Here is an 18355-nt window from a genome sequence, read left to right as displayed (position 1 = left end):
AGACGTGAATAGGCATTTCCCAGAAGGGGAGGTATGAGTGGCCAATAAATACATGGGAAAATTCTCGACCTCAATTAGTAATTTGGAAAATGAAAATTAAAACCAAAAGAAGAGAGGATTTCACATTCACTGGCAACAATTAAAACGTTTCACAATACCAAGTATTGAAGATATGAATTGAATACTCTGCAGGAAACTATAAATTGGCCAACCACTTTGGAAAACCGTTTGAGATTACCTAGGAAAACTGAATTTATATACCCTCTGTGATGGTTAGGTTCCATGTGTCAACTTGGCCAGGTGATGGTACCCAGGTGGCTGGTCAAGCAAGTACTGGCCTAATGGTTACTGCAAGGACATTTGTGGCTGGTTAATAAACCAGCCTTCTGGTTTATTAAATCATCAGTCAATTAGCTGCAGCTGTGACTGATTACATCAACAAAGGGCATGTCTTCAACAATGTGAAAGAATTCAGTCAGCTGGATTTAATCCAATCAGTTGAAGACTTTTAAGTGAGAAAGATAGAGGACCTTCACTGCTTCTTCAGCTGACCTGCAAAGTTTTTCCTGAGGAGTTCATTGAACACTTTCGTCAGAGTTGCCAGTTTGCTGCCTGAGGAGTTCATCAAACAACTTCATTGGAGTTGCCAGTTTGCTGCCTCCCCTGCAGAATTTGGACTCGTGCATACCCACAGTTACGTGAGACACTTTTATAAAATCTTATATTTATAGATATCTCTTGTCGATTCTGTTTCCCTAGAGAATCCTAACTAATACGACTTGGCACCAGGAGTGGTTCCTGAGAAACAGAATCTTAAAATGGGCTTTTACAATTGGTTTTCTACTATGATTAGATTCAAAGGCACTAATGACTCTATTTCTAATAATCAAGATGGCACTGACAGTCCATGCCATGAGCTGGCAATGGAGATATGCAAAATATCACCTCCTAATCATACTCTTGTATGAAGCAAGGCTCTGCGTGACAGGGTTTTTGGCACCTTAATAGAGTTTTGCAGAGTTAAGAGGTATAATGATGTTGGCTGGTTGCTCTTAGATACGCTGGATAAAGTTATAAAAGAAAGGGACGAGCTAAAGGCTTCAAATTTGAAACTTAAGCACTGTATGACAGATGTAAAGGTTTCTATGTGTGCCCTGAAAGAAAATCCTATTTCCTGTGGTCACAGACTTGAGATTTCTGAAAACCAGACCCAGAGCCTCATTGTGTGAGAAGCAGATTTACAACATTAACTAAAATCTTAACCACACAGAGTGTCTGCTGTTAAAAAATAGGCATTGATTGGAAAAGAATGGGATCCTGAAACTTGGGATGGGGACATATGGATTGATAATAATGGCAGTGAGGACATTGGAACCCTGGATTCTGCTGAGTCTTTGTTAGATATACCTGTAGTGGTCTGTCCTGAGGAAACAGCCCCTACCACCACCACCTCCAGTCTGCCCTGAGGAGACAGCTACCCAACCTCCAGCCTGCTTTGAGGAAACAGCTTCCCAACCTCCAGTCTGCCCTGAGGAGCCTGCCATCCAACCTCCACCTAAAGAGATTAACCCTTCAGTGCCTGCTAAACGAGTAATCACCTCCCCTGAGGAAGCAGCCCTCACTCTGCTGTCCGGAGAGATTAATACTGTTTCATGCAAGGAAACTGCAACTGAATGTCCTGAGGTAAATGGCTTGAGGGATACTTCTAATTCTTTTCATGACCCACCCCCACCACCAGTGTTTACTTCAAGACCTATAAATATACTAAAGGCCCAACAGGCCCCAAAGGGTGAGGTACAAAGTGTGACCATGAGGAAGTACACTATAGTCCAAAAGAACTGTATGAGTTTTCAAATTCATATAGACAGAAATCAGGGGAATATGTGTGGGAATGGATATTAAGGGTGTGGGATAATGGTGGAAGGACTATAAAGTTGGATCAGGCTGAATTTATTGATATGGGCCCACTAAGCAGAGATTCTGCATTCAATGTTTTATCTTGAGGGGTTAGAAAAGGCATTAAAAGTTTGTTTGAGTGGTTGGCTAAAACGTGGATCAAAAGGTGGCTGATGTTACCTGAGGTCGAAATGCCAGAACTGCCCTGGTATGATGTAGAGGAGGGGATTCAAAGGCTTGGAAAGATTGGAATGTTAGAGTGGATTTATCATGGAAGATCTGCTCACATACCCCTGGAATGTCCAGAGGACACACCTTTCACAAGGACTGTGAGGAATAAATTTGTGAGATTAGCTCCATCATCCCTGAAGAGCTCTGTAGTTGCCCTTCTCTGTCAGTCAGATATTACTGTGGGAACTTCTGTCACTGAGCTGGAATCCCTAAAAACAATGGGGATAATCAGATCCTGAGTCAGCAGAAACCACATGGCAGCAGTTAATTGCCAAAGACAAGGTGGGCGTGGCTACCATAATGGAAAACAGGCTCAAAGCAGCAATCAAAATAATCTGACTCACAGAGACTTATGGCATTGGCTAGTAGATCAGGGAGTACCTAGAAGTAAAATAGATGGGCAGTCTACTAAATTCCTGTTTGATCTGTATAAGCAGAAGAATTCTAGGTCAAGTGAACAAAAGTCTACCTCGAATTACAAAAACAGAGAGTCACAGCCCCTTAATCAATTCCCAGACTTGAGACAGTTTACAGATCCAGAGCCCCTTGAATGAGGGGAAGGACCCTGTTACTCTGCCAAAAATGTATACTGTTAATCTTTCAGCCTTCCTCAGGGGGACCTACGGCCTTTCACCAGGATAACTGTGCAATGGGGAAAAGGAAATGATCAGATATTTGGGGGATTATTAGACACGGGCTCAGAAGTGACATTAATTCCAGAAGATCCAAAATGTCACTCTGGTCCACCTATCAGAGTAAGGGTTTATGGAGGTCAGTTGATCAATGGGGTTTTGCTCAAGTCCACCCCACAGTGGGTCCAGCGTGTCCCTGGACCCATTCTGTTATTTCCCCAGTTCCGGAATGCATAATTGGAATAGACATACTCAGCAACTGGCAGAATCCTCACATTGGTTCCCTGACTTGTGGAGTGAGGGCTATTATGGTAGGAAAAGGCTATGTGGAAGCTGCTAGAACTGCCCCTACCTAGCAAAATAGTAAACCAGAAGCAATACCAGATTCCTGGAGGGATTGCAGAGATTAGTGCCACTCTTAAGGACTTGAAGGATGCAGGGGTGGTGATTCCCAGCACATCCCCATTCAACTCTCCTATTTGTCCTGTGAAGAAAACAGATGGGTCTTGGAGGATGACACTGGATTATCGTAAGCTTAACCAGGTGGTGACTCCAATTGCAGCTGCTGTTCCAGATATGGTATCATTGCTCGAGCAAATCAACACATTCCCAGGTACCTGGAATGCAGCTACTGATCTGGCAAATGCTTTTTTTCTCAATTGCTGTTAGTAAGGATTGCCAGAAACCATTTGTTTTCACTTGGCAAGGCCAACAGTATACCTTCACTGTCCTACCTCAGGCATATATCAATTCTCCAGCCCTATGTCATAATCTTGTCTGTAGGGACTTTGATCATTTCTCCCTCTCATAAGACAACACACTGGTCCACTATATTGATGATATAATGCTGATTGAACCTAGTGAGCAAGAAATAGCAACAACTCTAAATTTGTTGGTAAGGTATTTGCATGTCAGAGGATGGGAGATAAATCCAACAAAAATACAGGGGTTTTCCACCTGAGTAAAATTTCTAGGTGTCCAGTGGTATGGGGCATGTCAAGATATCCCTTCTAAGGTGAAGGATAAGCTGTTGCATCTGGCTCCTCCTATGACCAAAAAAGATGCACAATGCCTAGTTGGCCTCTTTGGATTTTGGAGACAACATATTCCTCATTTGGGTGTGTTACTCTGGCCCATTTAGCAAGTGACCAGAAAAGCTGCCAGTTTTGAGTGGAGACCAGAACAAGAGGAGGCTCTGCAACAGGTCTAGGCTACTGTGCAAGCTGCTCTGCCACTTGGGCCATATGATCCAGCTGATCCAATGGCACTGGAATTGTCAGTGGCAAATAGAGATACTGTCTGGAGCCTTTAGCAGGCCCCTATAGGAGAATCACAATTCAGGCCCTTAGGATTTTGGAGGGAAGCCTTGCCAACATCTGCAGATAACTACTCTCCTTTTGAGAAACAGCTTTTGGCCAGTTACTGGGCCTCAGTAGAGACAAAATACTTAACCACGGGCCACCAAGTCATCATGAGACCTGAGTTGTCTATCATGAGCTGTTTTCTGACCTGCCTAGCCATAAAGTTGGGTGCACACAGCAACACTCCATCGTAAAATGGATATGACGTATATAAGATAGGGCTTGAGAGGGGCCTGAAGCTCCAAGTAAGTTATGTTAGGAAGTAGTCCAAATGCCTATGGTCCCCACTCCTGCCACATTACCTTCTCTTTCCCAGCCCACAGCAATGGCCTCTTGGGGAGCTCCTTACAATCAGTTGACTGAAGAAGAGAAAACTCAGGCCTGTTTTTCAGATAGGTCTGCATGATACGCATGTACCATCTGAAAGTAGACAGCCAAAGCACTGCAGGTCCTTTCTGGGATGTTCCTGAAAGACAGTGGTGAGAGGAAATCCTCCCAGTGAGAGGAACCTAGTTGTTCATTTTGCCTGGAAGGAGAACTGGCCAGAGGTGCATTTGTATACTGATTCATGGACTGTTGCTAATGATTTGGCTGGATGGTCAGGGACTTGGAAGGAACATGATTGGAAAATTGGTGACAAAGAGGTCTAGGGGTAGACCTTTCTGAGTGGACAAAAAACATGAAGATTTTTGTGTCCCATGTGAATGCTCACTAGAGGCTTACTTCAGCAGAGGAAGGTTTTAATAATCAAGTGGATGAGATGACCCGTTCTGTGGATACCAGTCAGCCTCTTTCCGCAGCCTTTCCAAACGGACACATGAACAAAGTGGTCATGGTGGTAGTGATGGAGGTTATGCATGGGCTCAGCAACATGGACTTCCACTCACCAAGGCTGACCTGGCCACAGTCACTGCTGAGTGCCCAATCTCCCAGCAGCAGAGGCCCACACTCAGTCCCCAAGGTGATCAGCCTGCTACCTGGTGGCAGGTTGAATACACTGGACCACTTCCATCATGGAAGGGGCAGCAATTTGTCCTAAGTGGAATAGACACACACTCCGGACATGGGTTTGCCTTTCCTGCATGCAATGTTTCTGCCACAACTACCATCTGTGGGCAGAAGCCAGGTTCTGTGATAGGTGTTTTTACATTTGCTATTTTATATACTATAATTAATTAATATCACAACATCTGGTTTTTATCATTAATTAACACCAAGTGCCAGAGGTTGGAAATGAACTCAGATCAAATGATACAGCCATGTGAGAGAAAGAAAAGTCCTCCCACCTTTGTGGATGTAGTTAATAGCATTGCTTCTGTCCTGGAAGAAGTGGTACTTGGAAAAGATCTGTAGGAGGTCAGAGTATATCATTCTTCACAGCATCAGTCTTGACTAGAACAAAGAGTAACTGTTGTTCACATTATGTGTACAGGAACAGAATATACTTCAGACAACTGGATGCAGAAGACTTGAGGTCTGGAATTTTTACTTGCCAAAAAATAGTAAATTAAAAATTAAGTCTCAGTGGTGGTTACATGGGTGTTTCCAATTTGTGATAACTTATTGAGCCACACCTTGCTGTTTTTACTTTTTTCTATATGTATTTTTTACTTCAATTTTCCAAAAGTTTATTTTAAAAAAAACAAAAAAAGTTATTTGTAGGAAGACGAGAGGTGGTTCCTATCTGCATAAGCTAGGCAAGACATACAACCACATTCTGATTTTTTCTTCCTTATATGTGAAAAATAAAGATAATGGTATAAGTTACCACATTATTCCAAGAGATAAGTTTCTATATCTTTCTTTGGTGTCTCAGTACAGGGCTGAACTTCTGCCTTAGGGGTATTTTTTGGCTGCCACATCCATAGTAAGAAATTAAAGAAAATTTTTTTTTCTTTCATTCCTGTATTTAAAACAAACCTCCTGTGACACCACAGAGCCTGACAATAACTTTCTCACAAACCTACTTTTATCTGCATAATTTTAGAATAATTTACAGAAAACAAATATCTGGCCCTCCCTCAGGTTAAGCTGGAATAAATGGATCCATAAATGTTTTAGAACAGTAGAAGAGTGTGTTGAAACATTTGTAGACTCTTTCATGAAAATGAACATTGAGAAGGAAATCATTTTACTTCCTTTCACAGAAAAGAAAGTCATTTTCATTTGGATATAATATTTATCCAGAATTTAACTCCTCATTTGCTTGGCTGTCCTGAAAACAAGGCACAATTGGTCAAATGGGGAAGACTGAAAGCATGTATGATTATCCTCATTACAGCCAAAATAAATTAAAGTATGCCCTCAGTACTGACAGCGATCTCATAAAGAACATATCATCAAGTTTAATATGAAATAAATCTTTAAACCTTTCCTTTTTTAATTTAATTTATTGGAAAATATGGGGGTGGGGAAGAGCTCAGATGGTAGTGCAGAGTCACTCAATTCACCTTTGGAAGTGCAGTCTTAATACATTTGTTAGCTAAATTATTTCTCTGTATTACTACAGACTGCAGCCAAATTTAATTAGCTTATTTCAATTATAATCTTTCTTTATTCAATATGGTATTTGAAATAGTTCAAGCCTACAGAAAAGTTAAAAAAAACAGTAAATGAACACCCAATACCCTATACCTAAATCTACCAATGAACTTTTGCCATATTTGTGCACATTTCTCTCTCTCTCTGTTTGCTAAGCTATTGAAAATTAAGTTGCTGATATCACCCCTAAATACTTTAACATGTGTCTCCTTAGAACAAGGACATTCCCCTATGTAACCACAATAGCATCATCACACTCAAGAAACTCAGCATTGATAAATAATACCATCAAATATATAGTCTATATTCAAAAATCCCCAATTGTCATAATAATTTCCTTAATGACTTTTGGGGGGGGGGGCACAGGATCCAATCAAAGATCACACTGTGCATTTACGAGCTACGTCCTTTTAATTTAGAACAGTCCTCCCCCACCTCTCCTTTTTCCAATTTTTCCTCTTTTTCATGACATGGGCATATTTTGAAAAGTCCAGGTTTGTTGTAACATGGCCCACATTCTAGAATTTATTTGATTGTTTTGTGATGATAAACATTTTTTAATTGAAAAAAAAAAAGGCCATACGTGCATGTACTGTGCATTTCCGTTGCTTTTCCATCCCCTACTACATTTTCCCATTTCTGAGACTTTGCTCACAGAAACCCTCTCCTTACAAATGTCCTTCCCCCACCACATATCTGCATGGGCAGATTCAATATTTTACCTTCTCTAGGAAGATTTCCCTGATGTCTTCCATCCCAAAATAATCTTTGAATATTCAGAGTACTTTAGCTTTTCTTTTCTTATATCGTTTACAGTTTTTAGACCTTGAAATATTATTTTTATTTGTTCACATATCTTTTACTTTCTCCCTAAAGAAAGCCACCTAAGTGCAGGTCTAATATATCTTTGTGACCTTTCTAGAATCTAGCACATGGTCATTCACATGGTAAGCAGTCAATATGAATGAATGAATGGATGGATGAATAAATGAATGAATAAATGAAAACTGTATCTCTGATTTCTGAGATATAGCAAGCTGGCTAAGAAATTAATGTATTTATAAACCTTTCTGTACCCAAAATAGTCTACCTAATTTAAAAAAAATACATTTTTAGTTTTAATAGAAATAAAACACATATTAAATGCCTTGGTTTAGCTCTTTTACAAAACATCTTGCTAAGCACTGAAGGAAACTTTCTAATCTGGAGAGTCATTTTTAGCTTTGGAAAATGGTCTATGTTTCTCTGATAATTTCTCACCTGCAAATTTTCCCTTCTCTCTGTAACAAAGTTCTATAAGTCAAACACTGAAACTACTGAATTGATCCTATACATCTCATCTTTTCTTTCTTACTTTCTATCTCTCCTCTCCTTCCTGAAAGATTTCTTCAATATTGTCTTCCAACCTTTTATTGATCTTTTAAAAATTTGGAATCATATTTAATTTTCAAGAGCTCTATTTCTGTTTTCTGACTGGTCTTTTTAATAGCATGTTTCTTGTTCTATGGATGCAGTATTTTCAATTTCTATGAAAATATTAATTAGGACTTATTGAAAAGTTTCTTCTGTTCCTTGCATTGCCTCTGTTTAAATCTTCTTAAAGCCTTCTTGTTTGTAATCTTGGTCTCTCTCTCATTCATACTGAAGGCATATTAAGACTAGGAATTTCTGTGCACTGAAAAGCTGATTGGGAACTCGGTGAATGTGAGCAAGGTCTGCCAACTGCCAGGTTTGCTACAGGTTAATTAAATGACGAGTTAAACATTATGCTGTAGGAATGCCCAACTGTCAAAACAGAGAGATCTGTTTTCTGAAACCTTTTAATTTCTTTAGAAAGTAACCCTCTGGGTTTTTGCTTGGGAAGTAAACATCTGGCTGCTGAATGGTCACCCTGTAGAGGGGTGTGTGCATGTTTTCTGTGCCTTATTCAGACTTTTAGTTAACCCCCTCCTTTCACCTCGTCCCATACCTGGCACCTCTTGTCTATATCCTGCACGTCAGCACTCCAAACCTCAGCTCTACCCTGCTACATCTGTTGCTACTCGCCTCCCATCCGTTTTCCGTCTTTCAGAATTTTGTTGAATCTCTCACCCTCTGAAGGCCTCTCCTGCTCTTATTATTGCTACAGGTTTATAGTTTCTTTTTATTCTTTTACCATTATTTTGGTGGAGACTTGGGAAGGAGAGGAGATAACATGTTTTCAGTTTGCCATTTTTGCCAGGCTGTCTGCTTAATTTAAAACGTGTTTGTATACAAATTTTAAAGTTTGGTCTTGAAACTAGTATAAACTGTCTGTCTTGAAGATGAAAGAAGTGATTCTCCATGTGATTCTCCGTGTGATTATGGAGAGTAATCTCTGTGTGATTACGGGAGTAAGGTGCAGATAATCTTGGAGGTTTAAAGTTTCCCACTGAGTAATGAGGACAGGGGGAAAGTACTTAAGATACCGTGGAGGGCCCTGTGAGATAAATTCTTCTGACTTAAGAAGCCTGGTTACTTATTTACAACTGAGATAAGATGAATGATCAAATAACTAGAGAAATTCTACAAATCACTTATAAAGTTATTTTTCATTCAGTTACCAAAGCACACTCAGTTGCCAAACCACACACCTGTACATTACCTCCAGATGCCCGGCAGCTGAAGGAGAACTAAACTGCATCACCCAGGCAGGCCCCACCTGAATCCCAGTCACTCATAAAGAATTTCCCCTTGGACCTACTATGACTTTGGCTGGTTACTCACACCACAGATACCTCTGGATTGGCTGGAACTGCAAATAAAGCACTGTTTACCCATAATCAAGTTGATAAGTTACAACATAAATGCACACAGGTTCTTAGACTATAACATGAAGTGATTGCTCTCTTAACATTTTCTTGAAAGAGCCAGAGAAGAAACATTGTCTCTGGCCAAAACATTGTCTCTTCTTTAAAGAGGAAAAAAAAAAAAAAGCCTAAAATGGGTCCGTGGAGTTCTAAAAACTCCAAAGCCAAGGAAGCCCAAATTCTTCTTCTGGGACTTGACTCAGCTGGGAAGTCTACGCTCCTTTATAAATTAAAGTTTGCTAAGGATACTGCAACCACTCCGACAATAGGTTTCAACGTGGAGATGATTGAGTTAGAAAAGAGAATTTCGCTCACTGTCTGGGATGTTGGAGGACAGGAAAAAATGAGAACGGTTTGGTGCTGTTACTGTGAGAACACTGATGGGCTGTTGTATGTCGTGGATAGCACAGACAAACAGCGACTGGAGGATTCCAGGAGAGAGTTTGAACACATTTTGAAGAATGAACACATTAAAAAAATTCCTGTTGTCCTACTAGCCAACAAGCAAGACATACCTGGAGCTCTGAGCGCTGAGGACATCACCAGAATGTTCAAAATGAAGGAGCTCTGCAGTGACCGGAACTGGTATGTACAGCCCTGCTGTGCCATCACGGGAGATGGGCTGGCTGAGGGGTTCAGGCAATTAACTGGATTCATGAAAAGCCATGTGAAATCAAGAGGAGACATTTTCACATTCTTCAAGCAGAACTGAGACTGTGAAAAGGACCCAGAAGTGAAAGACATACTGATGAAATTGAAAGGGTATTTTTCCCCTATACCAAGTGAGAAAAGCAAGTTGTATTCTTATATTGGCAAACTTTCCTGAGATGTTATTTCACCTAAACTCAGTTAAACAACTCAGAATAATATCTAAAAAATATTTATTTTTATCTATGCACTTTAGCAAACTATGTGGTAATGACTATTGAGCAATGCAGTTTACAATTTTGTACAAAATTTTAACATGTTGTTGGATGATTCATGATAATCATATTCAGGATCAAATCAATCATTGCTTTATTAATTTTATATGACTATTAGAACAAAGTTTTAAGTACACTGTCTGCTTATAGAGTTAGAATTCTTTCAGATTGTGTTCAGCTGTTATAGGTATTGAATTTATACCCACTCCTATGTAACAGCTGGGTGGATGGAAAAATGAACTTTAAATTATAGATAAAGTTTGATGCTAACATTTCGTAAATTCCTACCTCATAAATAAAGCTCTTATCTGGATTCCTACCAGCTTTTTGAAATCTATTGCTGGGAACTTCCTGTAAGCACTTAATCAGTGAACTCTGACTGTTTTATTTGCCCAGAGGTTGTACTCTCCCATAGGGAGAAGTTTTTATCCTAAGTCTTTGGGAATTGGGGTAGCACAAGGATCTGGGCTTAGGGCTCAGCTCTAGGCAGTAGCCCCAAGAACTGTTTCAGTGGTATTCAATATAATAGTCACTACTTGGGACCTTATGTACAGCTCACTGTATGAATCAAACAGGAAATAGCCCCAGACTTTGCTCTCAGAGGCATTGCAAATCACAGCAAAAACAACACAAAAGCTATAGGTACAGTAGGGCAGTAAGAGCTGCATGCTATAACAGAAGGAGAGACTTCTGACTTGGGGGAAACAGGAAGGGCTTCATGCAGGAGGTGGTGTTTAAAAGGTTCCCCAACTCCCAAGGGCTCCAGGAAAGTGCAAGTTAGTCATTGGAAGTTCCCATCACTAGGAGACTCTCCAAAGACGTTGCAGGGGAGGGGAGAAGAAACTAGACATTGAACTGGAATTCCCCTAAGAGGCTCAGAACTCTCAGAGAGATTCTGATACTTACAGATGATAGTCTTTCATCCCACTCCACCCCCAACAAGGCTCTCTTGGCTAGAAGCAGGCCTCAAGCTTCCACAGCAGCCCATGGGACTCCAAGTCTTAAAATCACAGAGGAAAATACAGGTACAGTAGAGAAGGGTGCCAGCCCCTGGATTTCTTTCATGGTTGTCTTCTCCCATCTCAGCCATTATTTGTTCAGCAAGGATCTGAGTACCTACTTCTGTGCTACACAGGAGGGATTCAAATAATAAGTGAGGCATACATATAATAAGAATTGCTGTTGGTGGAATATTTGTATGTGCCAGGCATTGTGCTAAGCACTTTTATACATCATCTCATTTAATCTTCACAACTAACCTGAGAAATAGGTATTATCTTAATTTTACAGATGAGGGTACCGAGGCTAAAAAGGTTAAACAACCACCACCATCAAAAGTTATTTGGTATTTTAACTGAGGAGTGGCAAAGCCAAGATTTAAACTCAGGTGTGTCTGACTCCAAGGCCTGTGCTGTTAATTACCATGATATATCTGACAAATAAGGTATGTTCTCTGTCTTCAGTGAGCTTACAACCCACAATTAAGAAAAAAACAAGGCCAACATGTATTGTTTTTATGATAAAAAGTTTATTTGAAAAAATAAGCCAGGCAGAATAAATTACGTGCAATAAAAGTGATATAAGAAACATGCTGAAATACTGTTACAGAAAGTTTCTGATTTCAGAAAATCTCAGGGAGATGGCAAGGTTAAATGCTACATAGCAGAGTTTTCTCAAGTTTCACAAAATAATTAAAACTTCAAATATGCATCTTCCAAAAATACATTTTATATTTATTCTAATATTTAATTTTGTGTAAAAACTGCCATTATCCCAATTTGAAATAAAGCCCACACGTCTATATACACCAAAATGTTTGGGTGGTTGCATTAGAGATTACTAGAATTCCTTATAGTTCTCAGTGGTTTCCAAATTTTGTTTGGTGAGCATGTGTTACTTTTATAGTCAGGGAAAAAGAACATTACTTTTAAGAGAGTAGTTTAATCTTCATTGCCTACATAAAGCATGAGTGGACAATGCATGGCCTTAGAACTGTCATTTCAAATGCACTGATCTAATGTAATAAATCCTTTTAAAGACCAGAAACATTGCAATGTATGGACACATGAGGGCACTGTAACCAAGTTTTCATAATTTAAGAGAAAAAACAAAAAAACAAAAACAAAAAACCCCCCAAAATAGCTAATGTATTGAGCACTCACTCTAGGCCAGGTTTTTTCTAAGTATTTATTTATGCATTATCTAACTTAATCCTCACATTAACTCTAAGTGACAATATCATTATCATTCCCATTTAAAAAGGAGAGATCTGAGACTCAAAGCCACACAGCCCCTTAAAATTGTGGAAAGTGTTTACTGTGGTCTTTTGTATACATTCACACAGTACTATAGGTTGTTTGGTGAGAATTCTATACTGTACCTTTGTGCAAAGGTTTAGTTCTCCCTCAAGCCATGTCCTACTTCACATTCTCAAACGATCTCCCTATTGCAGTACTCACAGTCTGAGAAAAGCTAGGGAGCAGAGAATGAATAGTTAACAAAATTAAGTTTTTCATCAGAAATACATCATAAAAATTACAGAAAATTTGGAAGATAGGGAAATACAATTCTGCTAGCAGTTGCATTTTCTCCCAGTCTTTATTTTCTTCACTGTGTGTATATATTACATATATATCATATTTGATAATTTGCTTTTTTCATATATCATTGCATCCATATTACTATGTCTTTACCATGTTATGTTTTCAGAGCTTTCATTTTTCAGTGTTACACCATTTTAAATGAGGTAGATATAACAGCTTATTTAACCATTTCCCTATTATTGGCTATTCAGGTTGCAGCCAATTTTCGTGTTGTATATAATCCAAAAAAACAAACAACCTCATGTATGTCTTTTTTCCCCATATTTATCCCTTAATCCAGCAAATGTTGACTGACTACCTAAAAAAACACAAAGCGGAGGCGGGGCAAGATGGCAGACTGGTGAGCTGTATGTTTTAGTTACTCCTCCAGGAAAGTAGGTAAAAAGCCAGGAACTGCGTGGACTGGACACCACAGAGCAATCTGTCTTTGGGCATACTTCATACAACACTCATGAAAACGTGGAACTGCTGAGATCAGCGAAATCTGTAAGTTTTTGCGGCCAGGGGACCCGCGCCCCTCCCTGCCAGGCTCAGTCCCGGGGGAGGAGGGGCTGTCAGCTCCAGGAAGGAGAAGGGAGAATTGCAGTGGCTGCTCTCATCGGAAACTCATTCTACTGATTCAAACTCCAACCATAGATAGACTGAGGCCAGACACCAGAGACTCTGAGAGCAGCCAGCCCAGCAGAGAGGAGACGGGCATAGAAGGAAAACAACACGAGAAGCTCCAAAGTAAAAGCAGAGGATTTTTGGAGTTCTGGTGAACACAGAAAGGGGAAGGGCGGAGATCAGGCCTTGAGGCGCATATGCAAATCCCGAAGCAAGGCTGATCTCTCTGCCCAGGGCACCTTTCCTTAATGGCCCTGGTTGCTTTGTCTATTAGCATTTCAATAACCCATTAGATCTCTGAGGAGGGCCGTGTTTTTTTTTTTTTTTTTTTTTTTTTTTTAAATCCTTTTTGCTTTTTCTAAAACAATTACTCTAAGAAGCTCAATACAGAAAGCTTCAAAGAATTGAAATTTGGGCACGTCAAGTCAAGAGCAGAACTAAGAGAGCTCTGAGACAAAAGGCAATAATCCAGTGGCTGAGAAAATTCACTAAACAACACAACTTCCCAAGAAAAGGGGGGTGTCCGCTCACAGCCACCATCCTGGTGGACAGGAAACACTCCTGCCCATCGCCAGCCCCATAGCCCAGAGCTGCCCCACACAACCCAGTGTGACGGAAGTGCTTCAAATAACAGGCACACACCACAAAACTGGGCGTGGACATTAGCCTTCCCTGCAACCTCAGCTGAATGTCCCAGAGCTGGGAAGGGGGAGCAGTGTGAATTAACAGAGCCCCATTCAGCCATCATTTGAGCAGACTGGGAGCCTCCCAACACAGCCCAGCAGCCCAGAACTGCCCTGGGGGGACGGCACTCACCTGTGACATAGCACAGTCATCCCTCAACAGAGGACCCGGGGTGCACAGCCTGGAAGAGGGGCCCACTTGCAAGTCTCAGGAGCCATACGCCAATACCAAAGACTTGTGGGTCAGTGGCAGAGACAAACTGTGGCAGGACTGAACTGAAGGATTAGACTATTGCAGTAGCTTTAAAACTCTAGGATCATCAGGGAGATTTGATTGTTAGGGCCACCCCCCCTCCCCGACTGCCCAGAAACACGCCCCACATACAGGGCAGGCAACACCAACTACACACGCAAGCTTGGGACACCAATTGGGCCCCACAAGACTCACTCCCCCACTCACCAAAAAGGCTAAGCAGGGGAGATCTGGCTTGTGGAGAACAGGTGGCTCGTGGACGCCACCTGCTGGTTAGTTAGAGAAAGTGTACTCCACGAAGCTGTAGATCTGATAAATTAGAGATAAGGACTTCAACTGGTCTACAAACCCTAAAAGAACCCTATCAAGGACAGCAAATGCCACGAGGCCAAAAACAACAGAAAATTATAAAGCATATGAAAAAACCAGACGATATGGATAACCCAAGCCCAAGCACCCAAATCAAAAGACCAGAAGAGACACACCTAGAGCAGCTACTCAAAGATCTAAAGATGAACAATGAGACCCTAGTACGGGATATGAAGGAAATCAAGAAGACCCTAGAAGAGCATAAAGAAGACATTGCAAGACTAAATAAAAAAATGGATGATCTTATGGAAATTAAAGAAACTGTTGACCAAATTAAAAAGATTCTGGACACTCATAGTACAAGACTAGAGGAAGTTGAACAACGAATCAGTGACCTGGAAGATGACAGAATGGAAAATGAAAGCATAAAAGAAAGAATGGGGAAAAAAATTGAAAAACTCGAAATGGACCTCAGGGATATGATAGATAATATGAAACGTCCGAATATAAGACTCATTGGTGTCCCAGAAGGGGAAGAAAAGGGTAAAGGTCTAGGAAGAGTATTCAAAGAAATTGTTGGGGAAAACTTCCCAAATCTTCTAAACAACATAAATACACAAATCATAAATGCTCAGCGAACTCCAAATAGAATAAATCCAAAAAAACCCACTCCGAGACATATACTGATCACACTGTCAAACATAGAAGAGAAGGAGCAAGTTCTGAAAGCAGCAAGAGAAAAGCAATTCACCACATACAAAGGAAACAGCATAAGACTAAGTAGTGACTACTCAGCAGCCACCATGGAGGCGAGAAGGCAATGGCACGATATATTTAAAATTCTGAGAGAGAGGAATTTCCAGCCAAGAATACTTTATCCAGCAAAGCTCTCCTTCAAATTTGAGGGAGAGCTTAAATTTTTCACAGACAAAGAAATGCTGAGAGAATTTGCTAACAAGAGACCTGCCCTACTGGAGATACTAAAGGGAGCCCTACAGACAGAGAAACAAAGACAGGACAGAGAGACTTGGAGAAAGGTTCAGTACTAAAGAGATTCGGTATGGGTACAATAAAGGATATTAATAGAGAGAGGGAAAAATATGGCAAACATAATCCAAAGGATAAGATGGCCGATTCAAGAAATGCCTTCACGGTTTTAACGTTGAATGTAAATGGATTAAACTCCCCAATTAAAAGATATAGATTCGCAGAATGGATCAAAAAAAATGAACCATCAATATGTTGCATACAAGAGACTCATCTTAGACACAGGGACACAAAGAAATTGAAAGTGAAAGGATGGAAAAAAATATTTCATGCAAGCTACAGCCAAAAGAAAGCAGGTGTAGCAATATTAATCTCAGATAAAATAGACTTCAAATGCAGGGATGTTTTGAGAGACAAAGAAGGCCACTACATACTAATAAAAGGGGCAATTCAGCAAGAAGAAATAACAATCGTAAATGTCTATGCACCCAATCAAGGTGCCACAAAATACGTGAGAGAAACATTGGCAAAACTAAAGGAAGCAATTGATGTTTCCACAATAATTGTGGGAGACTTCAACACATCACTCTCTCCTATAGATAGATCAACCAGACAGAAGACCAATAAGGAAATTGAAAACCTAAACAATCTGATAAATGAATTAGATTTAACAGACATCTACAGGACATTACATCCCAAATCACCAGGATACACATACTTTTCTAGTGCTCACGGAACTTTCTCCAGAATAGATCATATGCTGGGACATAAAACAAGCCTCAATAAATTTAAAAAGATTGAAATTATTCAAAGCACATTCTCTGACCACAATGGAATACAATTAGAAGTCAATAACCATCAGAGACTTAGAAAATTCACAAATACCTGGAGGTTAAACAACACACTCCTAAACAATCAGTGGGTTAAAGAAGAAATAGCAAGAGAAATTGCTAAATATATAGAGACGAATGAAAATGAGAACACAACATACCAAAACCTATGGGATGCAGCAAAAGCAGTGCTAAGGGGGAAATTTATAGCACTAAACGCATATATTAAAAAGGAAGAAAGAGCCAAAATCAAAGAACTAATGGATCAACTGAAGAAGCTAGAAAATGAACAGCAAACCAATCCTAAACCAAGTACAAGAAAAGAAATAACAAGGATTAAAGCAGAAATAAATGACATAGAGAACAAAAAAACAATAGAAAGGATAAATATCACCAAAAGTTGGTTCTTTGAGAAGATCAACAAGATTGACAAGCCCCTAGCTAGACTGACAAAATCAAAAAGAGAGAAGACCCATATAAACAAAATAATGAATGAAAAAGGTGACATAACTGCAGATCCTGAAGAAATTAAAAAAATTATAAGAGGATATTATGAACAACTGTATGGCAACAAACTGGATAATGTAGAAGAAATGGACAATTTCCTGGAAACATATGAACAACCTAGACTGACCAGAGAAGAAATAGAAGACCTCAACCAACCCCTCACAAGCAAAGAGATCCAATCAGTCATCAAAAATCTTCCCACAAATAAATGCCCAGGGCCAGATGGCTTCACAGGGGAATTCTACCAAACTTTCCAGAAAGAACTGACACCAATCTTACTCAAACTCTTTCAAAACATTGAAAAAAATGGAACACTACCTAACTCATTTTATGAAGCTAACATCAATCTAATACCAAAACCAGGCAAAGATGCTACAAAAAAGGAAAACTACCGGCCAATCTCCCTAATGAATATAGATGCAAAAATCCTCAACAAAATACTTGCAAATCGAATCCAAAGACACATTAAAAAAATCATACACCATGACCAAGTGGGGTTCATTCCAGGCATGCAAGGATGGTTCAACATCAGAAAAACAATCAATGTATTACAACACATTAAAAACTCAAAAGGGAAAAATCAATTGATCATCTCAATAGATGCTGAAAAAGCATTTGACAAAATCCAACATCCCTTTTTGATAAAAACACTTCAAAAGGTAGGAATTGAAGGAAACTTCCTCAACATGATAAAGAGCATATATGAAAAACCCACAGCCAGCATAGTACTCAATGGTGAGAGTCTGAAAGCCTTCCCTCTAAGATCAGGAACAAGACAAGGATGCCCGCTGTCACCACTGTTATTCAACATTGTGCTGGAAGTGCTAGCCAGGGCAATCCGGCAAGACAAAGAAATAAAAGGCATCCAAATTGGAAAAGAAGAAGTAAAACTGTCATTGTTTGCAGATGATATGATCTTATATCTAGAAAACCCTGAGAAATCAACGATACACCTACTAGAGCTAATAAACAAATTTAGCAAAGTAGCGGGATACAAGATTAATGCACATAAGTCAGTAATGTTTCTATATGCTAGAAATGAACAAACTGAAGAGACACTCAAGAAAAAGATACCATTTTCAATAGCAACTAAAAAAATCAAGTACCTAGGAATCAACTTAACCAAAGATGTAAAAGACCTATACAAAGAAAACTACATAACTCT

General features: G+C 39.8%; 1 protein-coding gene across 1 annotated transcript; it reads left to right on the top strand.

The window, feature by feature from the left end:
- Positions 1-9622: 9622 nt before the first annotated feature.
- ARL14 (ADP ribosylation factor like GTPase 14) lies at positions 9623-10201 on the top strand. The gene has a single exon (XM_037827261.1). The coding sequence runs from the start codon at positions 9623-9625 to the stop codon at positions 10199-10201; it is 579 nt and encodes a 192-aa protein (XP_037683189.1).
- The last annotated feature ends 8154 nt before the right edge of the window (positions 10202-18355 follow it).

This window comes from Choloepus didactylus, chromosome 1 (assembly GCF_015220235.1).
Source record: "Choloepus didactylus isolate mChoDid1 chromosome 1, mChoDid1.pri, whole genome shotgun sequence".
Classification (NCBI taxonomy): domain Eukaryota; kingdom Metazoa; phylum Chordata; class Mammalia; order Pilosa; family Megalonychidae; genus Choloepus; species Choloepus didactylus.
The sequence above is the reverse complement of the archived record's forward strand: the minus strand, read 5'-3'. Positions and strand labels throughout refer to the sequence as shown.

What these genes read in the sequence shown, in the direction of transcription:
- ARL14 (XM_037827261.1), top strand. Translation starts at nt 9,623, where the DNA reads ATGGGTCCGTGGAGTTCTAAAAACTCCAAAGCCAAGGAAGCCCAAATT.